The sequence below is a fragment of the Prinia subflava genome, chromosome 19 (assembly GCF_021018805.1).
Source record: "Prinia subflava isolate CZ2003 ecotype Zambia chromosome 19, Cam_Psub_1.2, whole genome shotgun sequence".
Taxonomy (NCBI): Eukaryota; Metazoa; Chordata; class Aves; order Passeriformes; family Cisticolidae; genus Prinia; species Prinia subflava.
The window spans coordinates 7,681,829-7,697,001 of NC_086265.1; the positions used below are offsets into that span (position 1 = coordinate 7,681,829).

The 15,173-nt window shown below is 39.4% G+C and overlaps 1 protein-coding gene across 1 annotated transcript in view; it reads left to right on the top strand.

The window, feature by feature from the left end:
• Positions 1–15,173, top strand: part of PPIL2 (peptidylprolyl isomerase like 2) — a 68,140-nt gene that overhangs the window by 19,170 nt on the left and 33,797 nt on the right. The window contains exons 9-12 of the mRNA XM_063415822.1: positions 7,978–8,053; positions 8,845–9,005; positions 10,545–10,620; positions 11,799–11,905. Of these exons, the coding sequence (XP_063271892.1) occupies positions 7,978–8,053; positions 8,845–9,005; positions 10,545–10,620; positions 11,799–11,905 (420 nt within the window). The remainder of the gene's footprint in view (positions 1–7,977; positions 8,054–8,844; positions 9,006–10,544; positions 10,621–11,798; positions 11,906–15,173) is intronic.

The window sequence follows — 15,173 nt, forward strand, 5'->3', positions numbered from 1 at the left end:
GTTTAGAATGTGAAGTATTTAAACTTTTAGGAGCTTGGCATGTTACCTGAAGAATTAAGTGGATTGTCCATCTTACTCTTCCAAAGATGTATAAAAGAGTCAAAGGTTCAGAAAAGTGTTTTCCATGGAATGTTTCTCTAAATGTAGAGTAAGGCAGCAAACCAGAGGACTTTCTGTAATTGCTTGTTTGGAATGTTTTGCTTGTTAATAGATACCAATGTTGATTTTTTGCTGATTTTAAGAAAACTAAAACAAAAATTAAAAGAGCATTGTGAATTTTACAGTGTAAAAGGGAGTTATTTACGAATGAAGTTTAGTCTCGAAAGATCTAAAACTTTTGTTTAAAAGTAGGTATTTTTAAGCTTGCATAATTTCAAAACAGGAGAAAAAAGACTCCTGGATCATTATTATAGAAATTATGAATTAGTATGCATCTCAGGAACTCTTAATTGCCACTAGTGAAGACCAATACAGTCTAATTCAAATAGAAAAATATTTTTCATTTATGTTTAAATTTAAATAAAGTGTAAGCCTTCTTCCCTACTCCCCAGTGCTTAACAGCATGTTTTTAAATATTTTTCCTCTGTTCCTTTGGGCTTATTGGTGTTCAAGCTAATGCAACAAAGTAAAATGTTTTTATTCCAATGGATGGAAAAAATACAGCCTTTTTCTGATTGAGAACTCCCAACAGAATGTTATTTCTGTGTAACTGCATGGTTGCTAATGGATTTGGAAAAGTAAAAAAGGACAAGTGTCTAAAAATGTGTCTGTGCACCCATATGGAAAACTGAGTTATTTTGAACAAACAATTGAAATGTGTAGTCACTAAAAAAATATTTTGGTATGTTTTGTAGGGTTGGAGTTGAATGTATATATGAAGAGTGTATTCCTGTTACTTGCCTAGCTTTGATTTTTCACAGCTGCTCTAGTCCTCTAAATCTCAATGTGCAACATCTAAAAATGTAGTCGTTCTCTGTCTGAGTTTTTTATCAATATTTTTCATCTTCATTCTTGACATGGTGGGTTTCTGTCTTGCTTGGAGGGATCTGTCTAATATGAAACTAAGCAGGCTCTGATAGTTGTGCAGTCCAAGGTCACAGTTACACATTGCCTGCACCTCTCCCCTCCACTGAGGGTGGTGTTCATAATGTGTGAGTAGATTTGATCCTCCTGAGTGAACAGTTCATTGTGGATTGGTGTTAACTTCTCCAGTGTACACTCTTGTGCTGCATTCTTCTTAAATAAGTTTAGAAATAGCAAAGACACCTCCATCTTGGGATTGGACTGCAAGAGATTCAACCATGTGAATGCTGTTGACCAGATAAAGTTTGACCTTTTACCAGATCAGTTTTTAAATATTTTTTCAGAATTATTTCTAGCAGTCTAAAATGGCTTCAGGCTGTTGAGGTAGAAGTAAGAGCCATTTACTGCACTGCACAACACCCACTGCAAACTTGCACACAAAACTTGATTTCTCCTATTCAAATTCTGCCCTACCCTGACTTGCTTTGTTGAGGCCAGGATTCTACCTGAAGTGGCATGACTAACTAGCCTGGGTATTAGAATTACTTAAATAGATGTGGTAGAGAAATGTGTTGTTATTTTCTCACAGTGTTTTCTTCATATAAATTATTGAAAGACAGACCGGTGTCTCCTCTACAAGCTCTCTTGTTGACAACACTGCAGGCAGCGTGGTGGCTTCAGGCTTCACACTGCCAAGCTCCACCACCTGTGGCTCTGTTTCTTAGCCAGAGTTCATGACTGCAATCTGTTGTGTTTCAGAGCTCTACCCCAATTCCTCCTTCTCTAAAAAACCTTTCAGTTCTGTGTTGAAATTTATCACTTTGTTGTTTTCTCATTCCCCCATGTAAATTGAGTACTGTGGTATCCAAGAGAGCTGGAATTGAGATGGAGTTGGTATCACTGACCCTGCTGTTTGGCAAAAAAGTAGATGTGAAGGAAGTTGCTATAAAAAACATTCTTTGCTTTGCAAATAGCAGCTGAATAGGGCTGTCTGTAATAGCTGTGTTTAGCAATAGAAAATAGCATTTCCAGAGGCTGACTCTGAATGTCCTAGGAAACAGATGGGGTACCTGTGTTTGGGAGTGAAATACAATGTGACAAGTGGAAAATATGAATGATGGATGTTTACAGATTATTTGTATGATCACATTTTTCCTTATTGAGACATAAAGGACAATCCTACATCTGCTTGGATTTTAATAGCAATTGACCTCAAACTTGTCTTATCTCTCCTAATATATATAATTAAAAACAAAACAAGAAAGATTTACTCTTTTAGGAGGAGGCAGAATTGCATAATATGCTTGTCCTGTTCTTAGTGCTAAACATTGTTCAAACACAAGTCATAATCCACCCTGTTATCTTTTCTGCTAAGCACCACCTCATCTGGTTGCTTTGAATTTAGTAGCAGTTATTTATGTGCTATTTACTTGTTAAAAAGGACAACTTTTTCTTTTTGACTAACTAAAAAAAAGCAGTCACAACTTTAGTTGTTAATAATCCTGTCTTAGGTCTTTGATGTGTTTCTCTTTGTAAAGGAATCCACAGTGCTTCCTACACGTATACAGTCCATATACAGAAATTACTTTTTCCCCCGTTGAAATGCGAATGTCCTGGAGTGGAGCATGGCAGTTTTTCATCAGCATATGGCCATATTATCCAGCCAGTCAGGGCAGGAGGTAAAGAGCAATACCATACCCTGGTGTGCAAGATACATTAGCAGTGCTGGAATGGAGTTATTCAGGCGGAAGGAGTTGCGGATTCTAGTTTAGGATTTTGCTGATGATGACAGAAATGCACATGTCATTATTCCATATGATACCCTTCTAGATACAGCACTCCTAGTATGACTGGGTTTTTAGACTGTAGCTCTTTACACTAAAGTTTAAATTTCCTTGTCTTAGCTTTGTGATCTTGCTCCAAACTCAAGTTAAGCTTTCCATCTTCTGCACTGCAGGTCTTACATTTCTCAAAGTTTCTCTCTCCTTATCATTATTTCAGATAATTTTTCTCCCAACTTTACTGGTTCATGTCTCTTTTAAATAGAATTTGCTGTTATATGTTGTCTACCTTTCTCATAACTTTAAACCCACTTATAATCTTTACCTTGATGATGAGCTCAGCCTAACTCAGCATCCCTTGAAAATGTCATGAATGTGTTCCCAGCTGCCAGACAACTCGAGTACTGTAAGATTAATTAGTTACATTTAATGGGTAAGGCAGGATGTAGAGCACTTGGAGATCTGTGGGGATAGGGTGTCTATAATGGAAAAGCTGATATTGTTAACACTCGTTTGCAGTGTTCTTACCTCCCTCTTCTGCTTGCCATTCTGGTACATTGCTGTTCATCATTTCACTTTGCAATTGGTTTCAAGGTAGGATTGAGCAGAGCTCTTGAAATAATGGTGCATTAGACTTCGATTCAGATCTAGGCAGGCTGAAGCAGGTGTCTGCCCCAGCTCAGGGTGGAGACAGGAACGGGGTCAGGTACGGCTTTGCTGAACTTCCCATCCCAGCAAGTGTAAGAGGTCCTGAGGAGAGCAGAGAAAGAATATTGAAATACCCAGTTTTCACATCCCATTTGCTAGGAAGTGTTCAGAAGAGTGAAGAACAGTTTCCCCTTTAGCACCCTGTCAGTTTGTCATCCTCCACTGTGGCTCTGTTCACAAACAAGAGACGAACTCAAGTTTGTGAGGGTACGGCAGAAATTATTCCTGCTCTGGAAACTCTTCAAAGCTCTTGCTGAGCTGTGTGCTGGCAGGGGATTTAATGAGAAATGTGGCTGTGCTCAGTGGCAGTGCTGCAGGTGAGGCAGAGGCACGTGGGGGTTCCTCCTTGCCTAAGGAATTGCAATAAAGCCCCTGCCCTGCTGTGCCAGGGGGTGCAGGCACAGTGCTGTGGTGGCAGCCTGCAGAGAGCCTTCCCTGCTAGGTGCACACTGACAAATACATCTTTGCACTTCAGAAATGGAGGGGGGAAGAGAAGACAACACCAAGTCTGGCTAAATGCTAACAGGTTTGCTGCTGTGAAAGGGGAAAAAAGCCTCATACTGTTATGTGCTTCCTTATGTCAGTTTTATTGTTTCTGTATAACCTAATCAGCTGTGGACAAGACAAGCTGTTAAACACCACTGACATTTGTGGCAGGAAGCACAGCTAATGAGCAGAGCTGGAGGTAGCTGAGCTGCACACTGTTAATTGATATTTCACTCCTCAGCTATTCCTCATTTGCTCTTTGTGTGACAGAAGGTCAGAGCAGATTTCCTCACGGTTGTGGGTGAGGTCTCTGTGAGGGAGAATCCTGCACCAATGGACGTGCAGAGTAGCGGGTAAAGAAGTGGGACAGTGACAGTGAGGGTGACAGTCCTGAGGATAATTAGGGATGCAGCATGGCCAACCAAATGGTAAGAGAGAAATCAGCACTAAAAGAAATCACATGATTGAAACCTGCTGGTTTTAACCTGCTTTTTGGGGGCTTGTATGTGGTGCATAAGATTAACACAGTTCAAGCTGTTTCCCTGAGTAGGTAAAACCAGAAAATGACTGGAAAAAAACAAGTGGTATAAAACTTGAGACTAGCTGTTTTCAGAGCTCAGCTTTCAGGAAAACATTAAATATGAGATTTTTAATAGTGATGATAGTTAGCAACCTTTGAAGTCTATATCTGTGCTAGTAATTTGCTAAACTAAAGTTTATGGTTCATAACCTTAATTAGAAAAACCCTGAGACTGCCAGCCATGGTGTTTTGAATATGTATTTTTAAACATGCTCAGACAAACAAAAGTAGGCCATGGTTCATCTTCCTTTCTGGTTTCTGTGCACTTATAGAGAACTTATTTCTTTAGGTCTTTGGGCTCTAGGCTTTAATCTTAACAAGATTGGGAACAATCCCATGAGTCCAGCCTTTTTTTCTGACCAGGAGAGGCAATTAATTCATTAGAGCTTGAGGCTTTGACAATGCGAGTGTGTCTGTCTGCCTGTCCCTGTGGCATCTCGTTTGGACTGCTCTGATTCTGTGCCCAGTAACTGTCATGGATGCAATGAGAGGAGCTTGGCAGGCCAATTATTGGTGTTTAGACAGTTTTCTTCCTGAAGTGATGTGTCTAAAGACTGTGCAAACTTACAAAATGTTCATAGCTTTACCTTTAAAAAATGTGTATCTCATGTTGTAGGACTCGGTACCACCAGTAAGGAAATGGTTTGTGTCTTCTGCAGTACAGGTTGGACTGGTCAGATGTTCTTCTGCTCTTGGGGGCAGGTAGAAGCAACTGGTGTCTTGTGTTTGGCTTAGTATTCACTGCAGTACTTTCACAGTATGCTAATTCTGATTCACACAAATCCTAATCAAACGAATTCTAATCAAACTCCTCTAAGTATATCAAGATGCTGTATTTTAGAGGGAGGAATAAACATGTCCTAGGTGTCATGTACAAGATGATACTCAAATTTCAGTTTGAGGAGCCATTTTTGAGGGGCTGTTCCACTGACAGAGGGAAGTCTCTTTTGGGGTAGGAGTGTGGGTTGTCCCCCTTCTCGATGTGTGGTGAGACTTGCTTTGCAGAATCAGGAGTACAGGAGACAGCACTGTAAACCAAACCTTTGTCAGGGTTTCCCTTGGCACAGATGATCCACGTGGATGTGATGGAGGGACTTGTGCAGAGGACCTGGGTCCCGGTTCTGGCTTTGGAGTTCAGCTCTCCCAGAGGGCAGATGGGAGCTGCTGTGCAAGGAGAAGGAGCTGCCCTGTGGTCTTCTGGCCTTCATACAGCAATAGATGCACTGCCAAAGCAGGGCTGGTGACTGGAGAGCCCTGAGAAACCCCCTGCAAGAAAAGGGGCTGTAAAATATTCTGGAGTTGCTCGATGCCTGTGATCAGGCTGGTTAAGCCACACAGATGTTTGAATGAATTGTGGCTGTTAAACAGTGTGAACCAATCTGATTTGTGGTACCCTGAGCACAAGGCCCTGGGTTTTGTAAAGCACTGGCAATTGTGATGTCCTTTATTTATTTTTAAACAATCAATAAATCAATAAATGAAGAAGCTTTATTTAGAGGAACATCATGAAGGTGTTTTCTGTTTCATTTTTACTGCTGCCTTCCCTCCTGTCCATGAAAAATTGGTTTTAGAAGTTAGCCTTACCCTTCAGCTTTGCCATGAGCTGCAGACACGGATTGCTATAAATCCATTTATCTCTATTAATATTAATACACAGATATTTTTCCCCTTTTCTTCCTTCCTTCCTTCACCTTTTGAGGTGGTACATTTATGTGCAGAGCAGTGCTTGCTGTCTTGGAAAGCTGCAGCTCATGATTGCTGCAGAGCATTTGGGAGTGAAGATGTCTTTTGAAAACAGAGTTCTTTCTGCAGACTTTCTCTGTGCATCTTTTTGGCTGTCAGAAAGCAAGGCTCACAATCATCTCTATTCACATATATAAATATGTATGTAGGGTAATAAGTAATAAATACACCTGAGTGCTGCTGTCAGACGAAACAAAAATGGCTAAAAAATAGATCCGAATTTCCTAATTTTTTTAGTAGTTTTATTTAAAGATTGTCTGTTTCTAAAGCCAAATCTTAAAGATGTCATTTTCTGAGGCAGTTTTTTGTCTCAGTGAAGATCTGTTGGAGGGATATAGTGGGACAGCAAACAATAGCAAATTGTTATCTGGTGATTAGCAAAGGGGACAGCACAAAGCCAGGAGGTCACATTAAGGTACAGAATCACACAGCTTGATTTCATAAATGTGTTTTGGTTTTAGTACCAGCAGTAAAACTCAAAATGTACTCTCTGGTGGAAGCATACCATTTCAGGGATGAATGAAAGGCATAATTAGATCATTTTATAAATTATGGAGCTAGCAGCTCTGCTTGTATTAAGCATTCTGGCAGAGATGAAATTGTCAAACTTTTTATCAACCATGGTGGTCTGAGAAGCTTTGTTAAATTTTTTAGGATAATATGTTTAATACTATACATTAGGTCATGGGTTTTTGCATTATATGCTGCATTATTTTTATCCTGAACTAGAAACTATTGCATATTATTTTGTTAGTTTGGTATTTTAAAGTTTGAATCGTTTTCTGTAAGATAGACTTTCCATTAGTGACTGGGTGTCCTGGGCTGATGTTTTGACCTTTCTGTGCTGCAGAGGAGCTTGAGGAGAAAACCTTGAAATCATTGTAAGGAGAGGATTAAAGACTGTTTAATAATAGTATAAAGTGACCTAGATGACCCGTAGGCATTCCTTGTCTCACTCTCTCTAACGAAAGGTCAGAGTTCTGCAGAAAGTTGCCTAGAGAGAGCATAAAGAATCACAGTTAATGGACTGTGTGTTTTTGCTGTTTTCCTCCAGTGGCCACTAAATTGAATTTTCATAATAGTTTTTTTCTTTTTTTCATCATTTTTAAACATAGTTCTGTAAGCAGTAGTGAAAAAAACAACTGTCAAAACAGTTCTTGCTGCAGAGACTTGCTCTGAGGTTTTATTTGTATTTTGAAATGCATTGCAAAAGTTCACAGAGCATGTGCAAATCAGGCCTAGGATTATAAATAGCAGGAGAGAGCTGATGTGCTTTTGCATAGATCTTAGACCAAAGCTGAGAACAAAGGAAAGAACCAGGGGATTGCATTGTTCTTGCTTCTCTAGGATAGGGGAGATTTGGCTGAGTTCTGGTAGTAGCTTCTGTAGGTGATGTGTGTGCAATATTATGTTTGGAACTGAATTCCACATCCCTAAGGAGTCTGCTGTGAACAGGCTCATTGCTGATGCTGGTTGGGGTTGATTGCTTCATATTTTTTTCATTTTTCTGTGGTTTGGGGAGCATGGAAGTTATTCTGTCTCTCCCTGTTTATCGATTATGGTGTCTGCTCTTCAGTCTAGTCTGTTCCCTGGAATATGTGCCTACCAAGATCTCTGATATTAGTTTTTTTAAATTATTATTATTATTATTTTTAGGATCCAACAAACCTGGACAAGTTCAATGTCTCAAACTTCTTTCATGTTAAGAACAACATAAAAATAATTGATCCAGGTAAGGATGAATTGAAGGTAGGCTGAGAAAACACCAAGCCAAAATGGCAAAATCTGAAGATGATGTTGTGGAATTGACTCTGTTTTCTGGAAGATATCTCTCAGTGGTTAGCTTATTATGCTTATATCTGGTTTTGGGTTTTTTTAATCTACTATTGTGCAAGCAAGCATTTCTTTCTATTTCCCTGATCAGAATGAGTATTATCTCCGCTATGGAATGTGTAATATCCAGCAATTAATAAACATACCAAGACAGAAGACAAGTGAAACTTCTAAAAATTAAATATTAAATTAAAATATTAACTAAATCAAAGACCACAGTCCAGTCCAGCAACCTCCTCCTGCTACTGTCACATTAAATATCTGATCCTGGGATTTTTGTATCACAGGCCTGGCCATTCAGTGAGGAGATGAAAGACAGAAGTTTATATTGTACCCAACTGTATTTTGTCTTTATTGTTCTATAAAAATTTTACAAGACTTGAATGGACTTAGATAATTTTTAGTGGTTTCAAATAAATTCTTGTGATAGTTGGCTTGATTTATTTTTTCTTGTACATCATATTGGCATTTATTGTGCTATATTTTGGGTTACACTGTCATTAGTGTTATGCATTGCTATTTGTCATTGTGTCTGGAGGAATATGTATTTTTTTATTTTTAAACTTTTTGTTCTAAGAAAAAAGTAATATGTCTGGAAAGTTTTTGCATCATTAATTATGTAATAAACTGAAGGAGAACAAAATACAATGTTTCTTTTAATTCTCAGTGATTCAACTTTGTCTTACCTAGATGAAGAAAAAGCAAAATCAGACCCATCTTACTATTTGAAAAATACAAATACAGAGACCCGAGAAACTTTACTGGAGCTTTATAAGGAATTCAAAGGAGATGATATTTTAGCAGCTACTATGAAGGCCCCTGAAAAGAAGAAAGTGGATAAGCTGAATGCAGTAAGTTGATTTAATTTGTAGTTTGGTACTGATTGACTTCTTCAAGAGTGGTAATAGTTGTTTTTCTTCGTAGAGGCCGTATTGCAGTATAAACAAACACTGCTCCTTCTGTTTCCTCTCACACAGAAATTTGTCATAGATGAAAAGATGGGAATCATATCAGGATTCCTTAGACATGCATATATGTGTCAGTGAGTTTCTATTTGTTAAATCATTGCAAATGAATCTAAACATTTGAGAACTGAATCACAATAAGAAGGAGGAATCCTTATGATGTGGTTATTTATGTGTTGCCAGAACCTTTTTCCCAGGTTGTAATCTCACTTTGAGTTTGTTTATCATTGCTTCCTGCATTTATTGGCAGAGAGAGCACACCTTAAGGGTAGTGCAGGTGAGTCATTTCTGGTGTGGACAAATACATAAATCATCCCCAGCTGCTCCTCCATTTTCTTTTTCCACTGGAATGCAGGGTTTAGTGGAATATTTTAAACGATGTTCTTCCAGGTGCATGTTCATGGTTGTCAGGAGACAAAATTCATCTGCATCTAGATTTCCTACATCAAAGGCTGTTTGAAATGAGCAAGAGAGAGTATTCTTCTGTCCTTTAATAATTCTGGGATGTGTGTGCCTACTGGCTTGGATTACACTTACATGAAAACTAACAGCAGCACGCAGCTTTTAATGAGAGGGCTTAGGGACAGATTAGGGAGTGTATGTGACCAAGGAGTAGGATCACAAATGCCCCCTTTTTTGGGACATTGTGGTATTAAAAACAAAAACAAAAGTAAGGAGAAGAAAAAAGAGAGCAGAGGTAAGGCTGAGCTCTACAGTGTTGGGGAGTCAAATTGTCAGCTTATGACATGGCTGGGCATAGCTGTAAATTTGCTTAGGATGCAGTGAAACCTTAGGGAATGAGCACTGACCTGGCCTGGACTCATCACAGGCATTTCCCTGGAACTGCTGAACATGTCTCTGGGTTTATTAGATCTTTGTAATTTACTACAAAATCCATGTGTGACGTTAGCATTTCCCTTCTGCAGAATTACAGAGCTCAAAATAGACCTTGGGGATGATGGGCTGGTGCCTCTGCACGCAGCAGGGCCAGCTGTGGGAAGGGGCTGGTTTGCTCTCCCCTGCAGGATCTCTGTGGTTCACTGCATTCTCCTTCCACTCAGCAGCACTGGAGACGTCTACAGATGTCTTGGCAGAAATACTCCTTGCCTTTCTCCACCCGTGAACATACAAATAAATTCTGATAGTAGAATCTCTGCATAGTGATTATTAAATTGTAGTGCAAGCATTAAGCCCCTTTGGCTCAGCGCATGAGCAGCCTTAACTACAGTTCCATCAGAGCAAATGTGGGCAACAGATGGAGAATTATCGCTGTGCTGGGTATTTGTTTCCTTCAGTAGGAGCTACAGCAGAAAGTCTGCCTTCAGAAGGATGGCATTTGTGTGTTCCTAATGCTTATATAGTATCTTTGCTAGATAAATTCTAAGATCTAATGTCTTTTTCTCTTGCTTTTTCCTCTGCAAACAGGCTCACTATTCCACTGGAGCTGTAAGTGCTTCCTTCACCTCCACTGCAATGGTGCCTGAAACTACCCACGAAGCAGGTACCAGAACCAGCTACCTACAAACTGTTTCTTTATTTCTAAGTTTCCATGTGTGCTCCTTAGCACATACACATTTATGAGGGCTGAAGGAGTGCAGTGGTAATTGGTCAGTGCTGATGCCATGGAAATGTATTCCCTGACCAGATATATCCTTACTTTCCAGTGAGGTTGTTCTGAGAATATTGGAGCAATTATGATCAAGCTTTGGCTTTGAATGAAGGTTACTTCTCTTGAGTGAAAGTTAATGGGACATTTTCTATGCCTGGGGATGACAAATGGACATATCCCCTTTTCTAAGTTAGGAATGAAATACAATCTCTCCTCAGATACCGTACAAAACCTTGCCCACTCTTCTGGCCTACCACAGTATTAGGTAGAACAACAGCAATTTTGTGATGGTAACTTTTAGTTTACTGCTTTTCACATGAAAATACATTTCAATACAATAAAGTTTTCCTTTTATTCTCCAGCCTAAACACAAATGTATAAGATTTATTTAGTTTGGATATTGATTAAATAGCTGAGCCATTAGTATTTCCAGTTGAGAAATTTGGGCAGTAAAATTTAAATTGCACATACTTAAGCAAAGATTGAACTCATTGCTAAAACTGTTTACCAAATTCAGTTCCTTTTCTTGGTAAGCTACAGTGATCTGTAGGTGACTGAGTACTGAAAATGTCTGACTAACTGGAGGTTTTGACAAAATGGGAATGGAAACATCATAGATTAATCCTTTGGTTTGACTTACCAGTGATGTCTCCAGTAACAGCTTGAGCTGTTTTCAGGACTGGGTAGGTCTCTATGTCAGCAGTTTGTGGCTGACTGATGACTGCCTGCTTGGCTTGCAGCATTGACAAGGAGCAGTTTGGGTTCAAAGTAACGTTTGTGGTTGGCAGACATTGCTTGGAAATTATAGCTTGTAATACTGAATGCTTCTGGGATTTAAAATATACATTATTTGGTTGGTTCTCAAAGAGTTAGTGGTTTACTATTATGGAAAGTGTTTTAATGCAAGGTTATCATAGATCATAGATGAATTGCAGAGTAGGATCCCTCAAGACCTAGTAGCACAGGAGAAGAGGTCAGACAATAGGTTGTATGAATCATTTACTGATGATTGCTAAAGATCAATGAGCAAGCTTACAGAGAGCTAATTACTGTCTTCTGCTTTGATGCAGCTGCTATTGAAGAAGATGCTGTGAGATATCAGTATGTGAAGAAGAAGGGATATGTGAGACTTCACACTAACAAAGGAGACCTAAACCTGGAGCTGCACTGTGACATGGTACTGTGCCCCACAAGATCAATTTCTGTAGATAACAACCAGAATTGGAGCTGGCAGTGGAGATGTTTATATGTATTTATAAATTAATTGACTGTGTGTATTTACACTGTATGTGTAAGTGTTCTCTGTGAGTAATCCCATCATTTTCGTGGACTACATATGACATACCAAGGTGCATTTAGAGCTTCAAAGGGTCAGGGTTAATGACCCAAACAATGACCAGGAAGGAAGAGAGCAAAGAGAAGGCAGAGCACAGTGAGGAGGGAATAATCCAGGTTACACAGCAGCTTACTGACACAACCAGGAAACCAGGAAACCTCACTGAAACCAAGAGTAGTCTTTCAGTCTGATTCCATGCAGTTAAGATCCCCAACAATGGTTAGATTTGTTTCTAAAGCCTAAGTTTTATAGAACAAAACTAAATGAAAACCTTAGAATATGTTTTTACTTCCTGTTGTCCCTTCCTGTTGTTAAAGTTCAAGTTTTCAAACACCTTCCCTTTGCCATTAAGAGAAGCTGATCTAAAAAAACCAGCAGACTGGAGTTTTTTGTAGTCTATACAGTCTGATTCTGGTGGAAATCAGTGGCTCTTTAAATAATAAACATGGCAAGACTTCTGATAGATGAATGAGTTGGGACAACAGTGATGTTTCAGACATCACTGCTTAGGTAGTGTGTTTGCTTATTTGTTTGTACAGCCACTTCTGTGAAAGGAAGAAAGTTTTCAAACCTTCAATGGTTTACTGCGATTTTGGGATATTATAGGCCTCAAAGTTGGTATTTTAAAAAGTTGAAGGATGTGAATAGAGATTTAATTGGTAAAACTGCTGTTTCTTGTGAGCCTCACAAACCTTACGGGCAGCGGTGCTGGGTAGGAGCTGGGGTGCCTGGTGTGAAATCCAGATGTGCTGGGAGAATGCATCCATTTTTGTGTGCAAGGAAGAGAAAGGAGCAAACAGCATAAAGCTTTCTGGCCTTCCCTTCTCTTCCTTTCTCACACGAGTAAGAAGCAAGGTATGTGTAAACATCTCAAGCTGATCTGTGCAAACAGCATGAGAATTTCCACAGCAGCGTATCGTGTTAGTAGTTCTGTAGGTCTCTGTCATCCCTACAGGTGTTTTCCATGCTCTGAAATAGTAACACTGTAATAAGGCAAAAAGCAGAGGATGTGAGTACAGCAATATTTAGGGGAAGTGGCAGAACGAGCAGATTGCATTGAATCATTTGTTTTGCCATATGTTCTCAAAGTGGCTCCTGGCTAAAGCAGGCTGACTGCAGCTATTCTTATCAGTGTGGGCTTTCTGGCCACATGTGTGACCAGTGTCACTCAGTCCTGAGCACCCAGGCTCAATTGCTCATTATAAACTTCCTGTATGATATCCATTGTGCTTCCTTTTCTTCCAGATGAATTCCTATTCATCCACTCTTCACACACAAAGCTTCTTGGTGTACACGCTGTTAGTGTGTGCTGCTTTGCACAACAGACATGCTCAAACACTGGCCTCCAGCCATCTGCTCTTCGTGTCCATTAAATCTGTGTGAATTTAGCAGACCTTTGGCACTGCAGAGGGGAAAAAGATATATATTTAGAATAAAGAGAAAAACTTGCTGCTCTAGGGAGGTTTTCACAACATCCACCTTAGGTCATCATCTTAGGTCTGTGAAGTCAATGCTTTCCGGGAGGCACTTGTTTTTCTCCCTTTACTAAATAAGGAGTTTGTGCTTCTAATTTTGGTTTTCCTGAATCACACTGAGGTCAGCTCAGTGCAGACAGAGCAAACATTTTACAAACATATAGCACATACATAGGTCACAAACATATACACGAGTCAGCTACAATGAATCTGTTGAGGTCAATGTAGAAAATGGATAAGTGCCAAAATCTAAACATTGTTAAACACTTCCAGTTCACCCCTCTTGTGAATATGTGTGGCAATAGTCTTAATTAATCATATGTCAAGTTTTTATCAGCTTTTCTACCTTATCCAGTGCACAGGCTGGAGCAGTCCTGGGAGCTGATTGGAGCTGGTTTATATTCAGAATTTGGTTTTCCTGTCAAAGTCTATAATGTGGGTAAGGTCCTTGAATGCAGTCGGGAGAACAGGACTGTACCAAAATGCTCACTCAAACTAAACTGCACAGGGTTTTTTTAATTGCTGAGGAATATCGTGTGCTCTGGTCATTATGGAAGCCACCCTGGCAGTGATCAGAATTTCACAGTACTGCAAATATATGATTGTGAAATGTTTAAGGAAGCTTGAGGATGAAGTTGCTATATAAATATGACACATAAATTCCACTGTCCAGAGGTAGGACATGCAACATTTAAATTACACTTCAAAATAGTCTTATGGTTTAGATTTCGATACATACTTCGAGGTAAAGTCTCCTCACTAAAATAGAGAGCAGCAAGTGACATACTTGCTCTCTTACATGTACTGTCTTCAGTTGGATTTTCATGCCTCTTGTCTGTATTTAGGCAAAATATTCTTGCAGTTGTGCTGTCAGCACTCTGCACTGCTTCTGAAATCTGCCCAGTATCTGTTGCCTTCCATACTGTCCTTGGGTGCTCACTCCCTGTCCCTTCAGAGCTCTGTTGTCTCCTTTATTTTCTATTTTTTGTGAGCTATTTGCCAGCATGGATTGTTTGTAGCTCAGTCTATATGTACATGTGGAAACCTTTCTTTAAAAATAAATATAGGCTTCTTCATATACTAGTACTTTAAGATGCCAGTCGATAAGATTGATAGTGATGAAATTCTTCCTAGCACCAGAAACCTAATCAAGAAGTGTTTTGTATTGATCCAGGGCAGGAAATCAGTGTTGCAATGTGATTGAAGTCATCAGTTACTTTGTGACAAGATTCAGAAAGAGCATGAAATAGGACTAGAATCCAGATATTTTCAGTGTTTGAAATCACTTGTTCAGAGCACCAGAAAACTTCACTCAGGTTCCAGAAGGATGGTGTGTGGTTTCAATCATTGACCTGAAAAAAGGCAATAAAAAGGCTTTGGAAGATAAGCTGGATTTTTTCCCACCCTTTTGAATTTGTGCCTCAGATGAGCAAAGGTACTGTTCTCTCTTGAGATCATAGCAGTGTGCCTACTGCATTTTTTGGTCACTTGTTTTTCTCCCAATCCTCCTATTCAGATACAGTGTGTTCCTCCTGATGGGGACTAATCACATGGCCATTTGTGGGGACATTTTCCAGGAAGCTGAGTTCAGCTGCGCATAAGCAACATTTGTTGTATACACTAATTGGATAAAA